Raw genomic sequence first — 12,557 nt, 5'->3', positions numbered from 1 at the left:
TCACCCCAGCCACCCCAACGTGGAGCATCTTCTTCATTTGAATGCGACTGCTGAGCCCAAGCGGAGTCCGAGTAGTCGTGAGTGTCAACGGGTGGAGGATCATCATCTCCACCATTGTGATCCACATCGTGCCTGGCTTCTTCTTCTTCATTTTCTTCTTCATCTTCTTGGTCTTCGCTTTCATCACTGTCATCATCTGCAGGAATATTTGCTCTTCTAATAAACTTATACATTCTCCGCTCATTGCACCAAAGATATCCCATCATAGACATGGTTTTTGTGCTGAACTCCTTGTCAGACGAGATGGAAGTGTACGGGAAAGACGGATGATTAACGTTGACTGCAGTCAGGACCTCTTGAATGAAGGATCCGTAGGCAAGCGCCGTTCCTCGTCCGGAGTCACATGGCCCAAACATTCTATTGGCAATGTAGTATGGCCAGTTGATTTTTATCTTATTTTTCAGAATGTAAATCAGATGAACCTCGGCCGGTTCGACTCTGGAGAGGCCTCCCTTCTTTGGGCGCAGAATGTAAATCAAATTGCAAGTATACTTCACATCAAATTCAAAAAGAGCTCTTGCAAATTCTTTCTAGTAGGGTGAAAAAGAGTATTCGTGAGGAAATTGGTCATTCCAAATTTTGTATCATTGTTGATGAAGCTCGTGATGAGTCAAAAAAGAAACAAATGACTCTTGTATTAAGATTTGTTGATAAAGTTGGTTTAATACAAGAGAGATTTTTTGATGTGGCATATGTTAAAGACACCACATCTTTAACTCTTAAGGAAGCAATATGTGATATACTTTCTCGACATAACCTTGATGTTTCTAACATTCGTGGCCAAGGGTATGATGGTGCTAGCAATATGAGAGGAGAATGGAATGGTTTACAAGCCCTCTTTATGAAGGATTGTCCTTATGCATACTATGTTCATTGTTTTGCTCATCGATTGCAACTTGCATTAGTTACATCATCAAGAGAAGTCAAACCTGTTCATAATTTTTTTGAGAAGCTGATCTTTGTTGTGAATGTTGTTTGTTCTTCTACAAAGCGTCATGATGAGTTACAAGCTGCCCAATTAGAAAAAAATGCTTATTTGTTAGAGATTGATGAGATTGTAACTGGTAAAGGTGCAAATCAAGTTGGTACATTGAAACGAGCTGGAGATACTCGTTGGGGATCATATTACGATTCAATTTCTAGCTTGATAAACATGTATGAAGCAACTTGTTTAGTTTTTAAAAAAATTGCAAAAGATAGAGGGAGTTATGCTACACGTGGGGATACAGATAGTTGTTATAATTACTTGAAGGCATTTGATTTTATATTTATTTTGCACTTGATGAAAGAAATCATGGGAATAACAGATATGCTTTGTCAAGCCTTACAAAAAAAAAATCAAGATGTAGTTAATGCTATGAACTTGGTTCGTTCAACAAAACATCTTATTCGAGGTTTGAGAGAAAATGGTTGGGATGTATTGTTTACTAAAGTGATATCTTTTATTGAAAAACATGGTATTGAGATTCCTGATCTTAATGATGTTCATTCAACAACAAGATTTGGAAGCTCCCGTCTTGAAGAGAATCAAATCACAATTCAACATTACTTTAAAGTTTTAATCTTTTTCACTACCATTGACAAACAATTACAAGAGTTGAATAGCAGATTCAGTGAGCAGACAATGGATTTGTTAACTCTTTCTTGTTCTTTATCTCCTAAGGATGGATATAAAGCTTTTAGCATTGATACTATTTGTTCTTTAGTTGAAAAATATTATCCTATGGATTTTAGTGATCAAGAGAAGAATAATTTGCAATTTCAACTCCAACATTTTCTATTTGTTGCTCGTCAAGCATCAAACTTGAATAATTTATCAACTATTCAATAACTATGTTCATGTTTGGTTGCATCTGGACAGACTGAAACTTACTTCTTGATTGATAGACTACTTCATCTTATCATGACTCTTCCCGTTTCTATGGCCATAACTGAGAGGTCTTTTTCAGCAATGAAAATTATTAAGACTAAGTTGAGAAACAAGATGGATGATGAGTTTCTTGGAGATAGCATGATAGTATATATTGAAAGGGAGATTAGTGCAAACATTAGTTCGGAGTCAATTATTGCAAGCATTATAGGTGTTTAAAGTCAAGACACCAAGAAACGGGACAACAAGACAACAAGATAATATTATTTGTTGTAATGATGTATACATTTAGATTGTTTTATGTCATTTTAGTTTTGATGTAATATTCAAATTTTGGTTCCTAATGAAATTGTATCATTGATGTAATATAATTTTTGGTCTAATTCAATTCAAAAATGGTTGTATTGTTGTTTCTAGTCTGATATGATTCAGAAGTATCCAGGTTTAAAATTTGGGAATACTATAAAATTGAAAAATATATATTAAAAAAAAATTATATCACAATGGTTTTTAACTTTATCGTTGATATAAGTAGAGTGTGTCATCCATAATAATAAAGTACATGAATGACGTTGTTGGGATTCAAATCCAGGATCTATAAATTATTTCACAATGATTGATTGAATAAACTGTTGTTATAGGTAGCACACTATCTAACTTATAACCACAGTCTGTCGCCCGTTGTTGAAACCACCATACATACAACCAAACGCTACCTAACAACAGGCATACAACTATTTTTATATTTTGCAACCATCATTATATGTGTCTTCAGTAGTAGTGAATGAACGAAAATAGGGAAAACCTAATGGAGATTAAGGACTCCTCTCTACCCACCATGCAATTGACACCATATTTAAAGTAATCCTCCTTACCTTGGATTTTCAGCAACAACTATAAGCTTTACAACAATGGTGATCTTTACCTCTTCCTCAAATCCTAGGTTGCCTCTATTGCCTTTTCTCCCAAAAAGATACATATTGACAACTCTTAGGTTTTCAATTCCTTTTTATTTTTAAAACCTATTTTTATCTTATACTAATTACACTATGACCCAACTCTTTTTATAAATCTCACCATTTCCCTTACTTCTCTCGTAACTTATATTTTTCACCCAAAACCTCTATTTTATATTTAATTTTAATATTATTTAATTATATAATTAAATAACTAAACATTTTTTACCAACCCCTCACATAACATAAACATGACAAAACACTAAATTATCGTTCAAATGCATATAAAATACATTTAAATAAAAAAAACAAAGCATAAATTCAATTAAATAAAAAAACAGGGTGTTACAAGTATGACCGGGTGCGAGCTGATTCAAAAGAAGAACAACCCAGAGGATTTGATAGGTCGATTCAGCTAGCAAGCTGGATTTTTAAACAGAGGAAAGCCGACGAATATGCTTATAGTCATCAACTGACACACACTCCCTCACTGAGGTCAAGGGGATCAGAGTATCCTCTAGACGAATACCTGATATAGAACCATACTATTTTGACTTTTTCTTCTTTGCATGACTCCCATGTACGATCGCTTGACCCCAACCTTTGTTAGTAGGACGATCATGGTTCTTCTCACTCCAACTTCCCGAAGACAGAAAAAACAACTACGGGAGCCCCGAAATCTAACACAAGAGCGATCCCGCCAATTAGTGGGTCTTTCTTTTTGAGATCATCTGCGAAAAGTAGGTATTTAACTAGTAAGATAATAAGCAAAGACACTTATTTCAAGAAAATAATAGACTAAACAATACCAAAAAGTTTTCTCTTCCTATCTATAGACTTTGCCTCATCAATGTCATGACATTGTATTTCTGAATCGAAAAAGGAAAGCAATGTCTCTCTCATCTCCTTTTACGTATAAGTTAAGGACTCGTAAGAAACAAAACGATATTCAATAACGCAAAAAGACGACCGTAAACAAGGCGAATGAAGATCAAGACACAAAATGAAAATTTTATATAGGAAATCAAATATTGACGATTTAGATTAAAATATAATATATTTGCTATATTTATTTGAAGGAGACAAAAACAAAAATTATGCAAGGAATATATTTGAAAAATAAACAAACTACAACGATTGCTATATTTAAAAGGGTATTGTATCGTGGCTTCCTATTGGTCCATTTTAAAGCGCACGGATCGCAGGTAAAACAATCCACAGCCGTAGATGTCTCCAATCCAACGTTCAGTATGTACTTCGCGCCCATTCTCACAGCACCGAGACACTCAATAAAACCGCGCTAAGATTTCTCAGTTCTAACAATCTTCCCTCTTCAAATTTCATTTGTTCATTTTTCTGAAAATTTCAACTAAATCTCATCACAATGGACGCAGGCAAACAGACAAAGAAAGGAGCAGGAGGTAGGAAAGGAGGAGGACCAAGGAAGAAGTCCGTCACCAGATCGGTCAGAGCTGGACTCCAATTTCCCGTCGGAAGAATCGGCCGATTCTTGAAGAAAGGTAGATATGCTCAGCGTGTTGGTACCGGTGCTCCTGTCTACTTGGCTGCTGTTCTTGAATATCTCGCTGCTGAGGTAAATTTCAATTTCCCTCTTTTTTATTTTTTATTTTTTTTATTTTTTATCTTTAACTGCTATTAGTTAGGGATTTTTGATTGAGATTCAAACTTTTGGATTTTGTTTTATGTGAAGGTTCTTGAGTTGGCTGGAAATGCAGCACGTGACAACAAGAAGAAAAGTATCAGTCCAAGGCATTTGTTGTTAGCTGTGAGGAATGATGAAGAGCTTGGAAAATTGCTTGCTGGTGTTACCATTGCTCGTGGTGGTGTTCTACCTAACATCAACCCAGTGCTTTTGCCAAAGAGGAAGGAAAATGCTGCTGCCAGTACTCCTAAGTCTCCATCAAAGGCCAAGAAGTCTCCCAAGAAGGCTTAGTTAGAAATCTTTAGATATTAGGTTTTGTTTATTCCTTTTTTTTATTTGTGTGTTGATATCTAAGTTTAGCATCCATTGTATAAGAAATATTACATGAAGCCAAGCGATGTAATTCGAATGCCTCTGTAACACATAGTTTGATTCAATATTGTAAACATTTTGTTTCCTATTATTCATGGTTTTGTTTATGCCAATGTTGTTTTTTACACTACTTTCATGAATGGGAGTTTCTCATTTTGTTGAATAATGAATACATTGTAGGCTGTAGGTGTTCGATGAAATGCCTACGAGAGAGGATGGAATGTTGCTTTTTAAAATAGAACTAAAGAGAATTCTGGAAATAGATTACCGAAAATGTTGCAAATAATGCAAATATTTGCTTGTTAATCTATAATGTGATTTGTAAATTTCCAGATTTAATATTGACAACAAAGACATTTTGAAACTTCCTCCAATTGCAAGAAGTATGCCAATCTACGTCATGTGACAACTGATATCCTTCATTTTGTCATGTCGCTTTGGTCATATACCAATGAGGCGTTGACATCTTAGGCCATTTTTATTGTTGGTGTCTGGTAAATTAAAGTTCCTGGTTGTTGGAGTATAGTATTTCACAAAATAGATAGAAGCTAAAGTTGTATCGAAAATCGTAGTAAAAAGAGCTCACCACTTCTATTGGCAGCAGATCATACGCAAGTTTGGTTTTTTAGGAGTTATTATTTCAAACAATGGTACTCAATTCGCAATTCCTATTGTGGTCAATTTTTTTCGCGGCATTGGAGTATTGATGAAGTATATTTCAATTGTCCACCCACAGGTGAACATGCAGGCTTTGTCGGAGAACAAAGGGATATTGAGTGGGATAAAGATAAAGTTGGACGAAGTCAAAGGGCTATGGACAAAATAACTCAATGAAGTATTATGGCTGTATCATACCACATTCATTCTACCACAAATGAGACTCCATTTACAATGGTATATGGCACTAACGCCATGCTCCCTGTCGAAATCGACACGCCTACTTGAGACATTCTCAATGTAATAAAAAAATGAGGCAGGACTCAGATGTGCATCCAACTTGATTGTCTAAGACTCAATATGTTTTCTACATCAGGGAATTCGCCCCCAAATAGAGGGTGACTAGAATGCACAAATCAAAAGTGGTCCCAAGGAAAATGTACGAGGGCGACCTTGTACTCAAATAGGTTATCATGTCAGCCTAACTTAGAAACCTACAACTTAACTAGGAGGGTCTATACAATATGTCAGAAATTACCCCATGGATCCTACACGCTCGAGGAGCTGAATGAACGACTCATCCCAAGAAAATGGAAATCAGTTAACTTAAGATACTATTATAGTTAATCATTTTTTAACTGAATAAGGCGAGAGGTGTTTACCCTGTTAATGTATTAATTCTCTTAAGACTGTTTATTACTGTGTTCACATGATGTAGACTCATTACTAAGTTCATATAAATACTAGACTTCCACTAAACGATCCTTGTCACACTCATGGGTAATATAAATGTTACTTCCACTAGAATATTATTGCCTCCCTCATAAGAAATATAAATGTTGATCTTCCATTGGAAGATCTTTTCTGCCCTCAAAGATTATATAAATGTTAGACTTCCACTAGAAGATCCTTGTCGCCCTTAGAGACAACATAAATTTTGGACTTCCATTAGAAATTTTTGTCTTCCTTAGAGGCAATATAAATGTTGGACATTCATTAAAATATCCTTACCACTCTCATACACAATGTAAATGCTAGGCTTCCACCAGAAGATCCTTGTTGCCCTTAGAGACAATATACATGTTGGACTTCCATTGAAATATACATGTCCTCCTTAAAGGAAATATCAATGTTGGACTTCCACTAAAAGATCTTTTTCGTCCTCATAGGCAATATAAATGTTGGGCTTCCATTATAAGATTCTTGTCGCCCTTAGAGAAAATATAAATGTTCAGCTTCCATTGGAAGATCTTTGTCGCCCTCAAGGACAATATTGTTGGAACAAAATTTGTTCATGCCCTTAAAAGATTTTGATGATAAAAAAGTATTTAAAGAATAATAGGGTTTACTAATGGTTGTTCTAGTGTGCAAGATCAAAAGACATTAACCTTGATTCAAATAAAGTTAGTCACTTAGAAGAATCATTAAAGAGAAATAAAGTTGTTCTAAATCTGAAGGAATGTAACCAAAGCCTTCAGACTCTGAATAGTCAACTCAAGTCTTTTAGATGGTCAACCTTATTCAAAGATCAACAAGGTTTTAAAGATTAAAGTAGTTTGAGGCAAGCAATCTTTGTCATAAGAAATGACTCTGCAACTTCTGAACAAGCTTCATCAGCAGTTATGAAGATTGTAATTCAAAGGATTATTATCTATATCAATTCAACAACTCTGAAAGTGTTCATCCAGATTAATTCTGATAAAGACTCTAATATAAGGTAAACTCAAAAACTATGAACCCAAGACTCTGAGGTCTCATTTTAACCAGGTTCTGAAGACATACTTTAACTTCTGATCATGCTTTAACCAATTCTATAAAAAGCCTTTGACTCAGGAAGTTAAGTATAAAGATAACAATGACTCAGATCAAGCTTAAAAAAACATATACAAGAAGTTTATAATCATAAGTTATCTAAAGAAGATCATGTGAGAACAATACAATATTTTATGTCAAATCAAGAAAAGTAATGTTTTTAGGATCTTATCTCTTCAACTATTTTGAACTATACTCTGCTCCTCTCAACGTCTTTATGTTAGCCGAGTATATAGTATACTTCATGTGCTCTAGCTATATACCTTCAACTACTACTTGTACCATGGGTAGTTTCAATCTTCAACGGATCTATTTCCAGCATCTATTTAAGAAGAAGATTAAAAACATTCAAAGTGTTTTAGACTAAGAATGTATGGATTGAAGAATTTGTGACTGTGTTCACACAGGTGTGATACCAGTTCACAAAAATGGGTTAAGAGAGAGATTGTGTTACACATAAAACATAAGTGAAAGAAACACACACAAAATGAAAAATATAACAATAAGGGTTAAGTGTCTGAGAGTAGAGAAAATCTGATCAAGAAGATTAACAGAACAGAAAGGTACAACAAAGAAGAAGATTTATGCATGAAGATAAGAAAATTGAAAGCCTTAATCTTCCACACACTCAAGAGCAATTAGCTTATATTTTGCTCAAGGAGTGTAAAAACTTTGTGTATCTGCTTAACTAAGAAGCACTCACAAAAACACAAGGTTAATACTAGACTCTTTTGTTAAGAGAATTTGAAGACTCTAGTCGTCGTGTTAAGAGTAAGTCTCTTTCAGTTAGACTGAGCAGAAAAGTCTCTTGCTGGGTACTTGAGCAAATCAATATCTTTTTTAGGATTGAGTATTGAAGTCACATACTTTCCGACAAAGAGGAAGTCTTGAATAGGTTGTTCATACATCCGAGTCTCATACTTACAGACAAAGTAGAAGTCTCTTTCTAGATAGATTGAGAATTATTTTTCTGTTTGATTTTGTATGTTTTTTGTGGACCTTTGTCCTGAATATTACACCTTTGTGTGCCATGGTATGTACCTTTAATCACATGTTGTGCTACTACTTTGCTCTATTATAATAGCATAAAAAGATATCAATATTTAATTAAATTAGTTTAATTAAAATATAAATCCTTGTTATTATTTATTCATGTTACTTAATTATGTATTAAATGCTTATTAAATACTGCATGTGATACTAGTTCATTATGGATTATGGATTTATTGAGGTAGTGAGTGAGTAGTAACTTTCGTCATTTTAAAATGGATAGTGCCCAAATGTAACAAAGTGCGTGTGTCGTGAAATAAAGCCATTCATTGGTACATTTCAAAACACGCGGATCGCCACGCAGATGATTCTTCAATCGTGGATAATTTCCAATCTAACGGTCGCGATTTCATTTCCGGCAAGTTCCCACGGGGATCGCCACGGTGTTCTAAACACTACTATAGTATATAACCTTGCCAGCAACACTTCAAATCTCAAGCTATCACAACTCATCAACATCCAATTCTAACAAAGCACCGAAATCACAGCAACTATCTAGGGTTCGAAATGGACGCAAGCACAAAGACAAAGAAGGGAGCCGCAGGAAGGAAAGGAGGAGGACCAAGGAAGAAATCAGTAACCAGATCCGTCAGAGCTGGACTTCAATTTCCCGTTGGAAGAATCGGTCGTTTCTTGAAGAAAGGTAGATACGCTCAACGTGTTGGTACTGGTGCTCCAGTTTACTTGGCTGCAGTTCTCGAATATCTTGCTGCTGAGGTAAATTTCAACTTCTCTCTTTAATAACTCTTACTTGATTTTAATCAGGATATTTGAATTTGAAACCCTAATTTTGAGTTTTGTGTTTGTGAAGGTTCTTGAGTTGGCTGGGAATGCAGCACGTGACAACAAGAAGAAAAGTATCAGTCCAAGACATTTGTTGTTAGCTGTGAGGAATGATGAAGAGCTTGGAAAATTGCTTGCTGGTGTTACTATTGCTCGTGGTGGTGTTCTTCCTAACATCAACCCAGTGCTTTTGCCTAAGAGGACTGAAAGTGCTGCTACTGCTCCCAAGTCGCCTTCCAAGGCAAGGAAATCTCCAAAGAAGGCTTAGATTAGTTTTCTGACTTGTGTGTATAACCGAGCTCTAGGTCTTTCTATGTAACAGAATGATTTATTGCTTCTGAAAAAATCTAATTCGATTTCACTGTCTCTGATCAAGTATTAGTAAATGAACTATTCAGTTGAAACAACTTGCTTCAACTGTCTTGCTTTTCCTAACATTGTGAGCCATAAATCTTTTATTTTCATTTCAAGAATTTTTCACTTTTATATGAAACAATCCTTAAGTGACATTTATGGTTGCATCAATGTTAAATTTTGTGAACCTTATGAGAGAAAACTTAGTAGCTGACTATTCCGGTATAATTTCAAAGGATGATATTCATTCAATTAATTAATTTTATAAAAGAGTTTCTTCGTTTGCAGTTGAAGTATCAAAGTTTGATATTCATTCAATTAATTAATTTTAATATTTCATTATGAAATTAATCAATGATTTTAACAACTTTGATTCCTATAGGTCACACTGATCATATTATAAATCCCAAAATGCTTCAATCTGCGTATCTATTAAATAATTTTCAATTGCATTATATAGTGGTTATATTAATTAAACAATATCAATAGACAGTCTATGTATTGAAAGAAAATAAGTGAAAATATATATGAACAAACACCAAAAACACGACATCAACATCTCTAATAATTTTAAAAAACAAATAAGCATAAATATTGGTGTGGATTTTAGATACAAACACAGGACACAAATACACATTTTCCCCAAAGATATCGGTTACAGAGCTCTAGAAAAAATAGATTTCCATTCCATTTCTCATTAAAAAACAGAAACACCCTATCTGAGAGAAGAGACTTTCTGGACTCTATTTCCCCATGCTTGAATATTTTGAAAGCTTGTTTTAGGATGGCAAAAATTTTCCTAAAGCAAATATAGACCGCAAAATGGGTATGAAAATTTCATATCCAGGGGTAAACTTAATCAAGGCGTATTAGAAAAAATGGGGTGCGTAAAAATTATTACATTGCAGTTCAACTAAATCTAAAAAATGGAAGAGTTCATTGCAGTTCAACTAAATCTAATCACAAAACTAAAAAAAAAACTAATCACATACCAGACTTGAATTAATTGACCTAATTTTCTTAGGAAGAAACAGTCAGTTAACTTCAGAGTTAACAATCGCGCCATCTTAAACCACTGAGTCCACAAAAAGTAAAACAATAAACACTCTACCACTTCAACTTTCTATACCAACTGCAATAAATTTTTGCTAATGTCTTGTAGCGTTATTTCGAAAATGGATACTCTTATTTGTACAATATAATGTCCCAAGTTAAACGATTGAATGATAAATAAAACAGAACAACTTTAAGCAAGAACATAAAGTTGATGCGCTTTGATCAAGTGTGATTTGATATCTAAAAATGATCAGAAATACACACAAGATTTGAACATGGAAAGAAATCATGGATCAAGAATCCTTCACTTTTGCAGGTTCGACAAAAATTAGCCTTCCATCAACTATCTGCACCATGTAGGCAACATTACTCCATTGAATGTATCCATAAATCAATTCCAAAGAACAACAACATATGGATGGTGTAAAATATATTTGTCAGAATATCAACTAAGTTAAGAAAAATGGATTTGATACAACCATCACTGCAATTAATGATCTTGACCGTTGACGAAGATCAATTGAGACTATAAGTTATCGAAACGCCAAATGTATAATATTAGCCATTTGATCTCTATCCAATAGATTAGATATGCTGATTGCAATGACTACATGAAAGCATGTATTCATTGACCAACAACAGAAAGCTTGTTCACTGTCAAACAGATGATTAGAGAACCAAAAAAAGGAAAGCTAGACTAGAAAACAACCTAAAGCTTTAAGTCTCTAATTCAATAAACAACTTAATTAAACACTAATAGCAAACACGTTTTCATATAAGTGTTGATATATAAACCATTTTTATAACAAAATAAAAAAAAAACTGTTTTCCTAAAGTTATAAGCTATTTTCATAAACTATTAATGATAGTTTCCGGAAATAATCTCACAAATGCTTATGCCCAATAAAAAACAAGCCAATCCAAACAGTTTCTAAATCTTTAATCAATCAGGCATTTTAACAAACACATTAACTGCATAATATTCCTATTCTGAAAAACATCACAAACCAATATATAGATATACGAAAGAGACAATTACCCTTCCATTTAACGCTTTCATAGCCTTTTCTGCTTCAATTCCAGACTCATACGAGACAAAACCAAAACCTTTAGGTCTTTTGGTTTTTGGGTCTATCACAAGTGAAGCTGCAAAAGCATAATATGAGAATTCAGAGCCAACGTAGAGAAGAGAAAGAAGAGGGTACACACACAGACACACCTTCTTTAAGTGCTCCGAATGGTGAGAACAAGTTCACGAACTGTTCGTTTGTAGTGTAAAATGATAGTCCTGGAAAATGAAACGAAGCAATGTTGAAAAGGTTGAGGGATTAATGCATTGAACACAAATGAATGGGTGAAGTTGAGAAAATCTAACTGCTGACAAATAGCCTTGTTCCGATTCGTTGAGACATGTTTGTTTGATTCCAGATTCTGGTGGAGAATGATACGAAAGATTTGTGATTTTTTATCTGTGGATTAATAAAACCATGTTAGATTATCAACTCTTAAATATTTGTATTAGCTTTCTTTTTTTATTACAGAAAATACTAAATTTTTAAATGAATAATTATGTGTATTCTTTAGAAACAATAAAAATATCAAAAACTTGTTTTAATTATTTATAAAAATTACCTTTAGTTAATTTTTCATCCCATTTCAATTACAATTAATCATTTTAATTTGTAATCATTAAAATGTGTAATCTTATTAAGAATTGAAGTTTTGATATTAGGTCTTGAAAGATATTAATGAAGTAGTTATATAAGAGATGAATACTTCTTACTTGCAAAGTCTTAATTGTGATCAGACTTCTCATGTTTTATCTAGTTAATATGAATCATAAGATTTTTTCTATTTGAATCTCAAATGAGCATTTGATTTAGTTGATGCATATGTTGTATTTTTTGAAAAAGCGCAATATATC

The 12,557-nt window shown here is 33.8% G+C and overlaps 3 protein-coding genes across 3 annotated transcripts; 2 read left to right on the top strand and 1 right to left on the bottom strand.

Annotated features, from left to right (window-relative positions):
• The first annotated feature begins 4,178 nt into the window (after positions 1-4,178).
• LOC127087143 (histone H2A.1-like) lies at positions 4,179-5,012 on the top strand. Its single transcript, XM_051028006.1, has 2 exons — positions 4,179-4,480; positions 4,598-5,012. The coding sequence occupies exons 1-2, from the start codon at positions 4,271-4,273 to the stop codon at positions 4,838-4,840; spliced, it is 453 nt and encodes a 150-aa protein (XP_050883963.1). The 5' UTR covers positions 4,179-4,270; the 3' UTR covers positions 4,841-5,012.
• A 3,722-nt stretch (positions 5,013-8,734) lies between these two features.
• Positions 8,735-9,658, top strand: LOC127087144 (histone H2A.2-like). Its single transcript, XM_051028007.1, has 2 exons — positions 8,735-9,157; positions 9,252-9,658. The coding sequence occupies exons 1-2, from the start codon at positions 8,948-8,950 to the stop codon at positions 9,489-9,491; spliced, it is 450 nt and encodes a 149-aa protein (XP_050883964.1). The 5' UTR covers positions 8,735-8,947; the 3' UTR covers positions 9,492-9,658.
• A 1,010-nt stretch (positions 9,659-10,668) lies between these two features.
• LOC127087145 (organelle RRM domain-containing protein 6, chloroplastic) lies at positions 10,669-12,156 on the bottom strand. The gene is made up of 4 exons (XM_051028008.1): positions 12,009-12,156; positions 11,853-11,921; positions 11,673-11,779; positions 10,669-10,980 (listed from the first exon to the last, which is right to left on the bottom strand). Exons 1-4 carry the CDS (start codon positions 12,043-12,045, stop codon positions 10,927-10,929), a joined length of 267 nt encoding a protein of 88 aa, XP_050883965.1. The 5' UTR covers positions 12,046-12,156; the 3' UTR covers positions 10,669-10,926.
• Positions 12,157-12,557: the final 401 nt, after the last annotated feature.

Source organism: Lathyrus oleraceus, chromosome 5 (genome assembly GCF_024323335.1).
Source record: "Lathyrus oleraceus cultivar Zhongwan6 chromosome 5, CAAS_Psat_ZW6_1.0, whole genome shotgun sequence".
NCBI classification, from domain to species: domain Eukaryota; kingdom Viridiplantae; phylum Streptophyta; class Magnoliopsida; order Fabales; family Fabaceae; genus Lathyrus; species Lathyrus oleraceus.
Note: the sequence above shows the minus strand (reverse complement) of the source record. Positions and strands in the feature narration are given on the sequence as shown.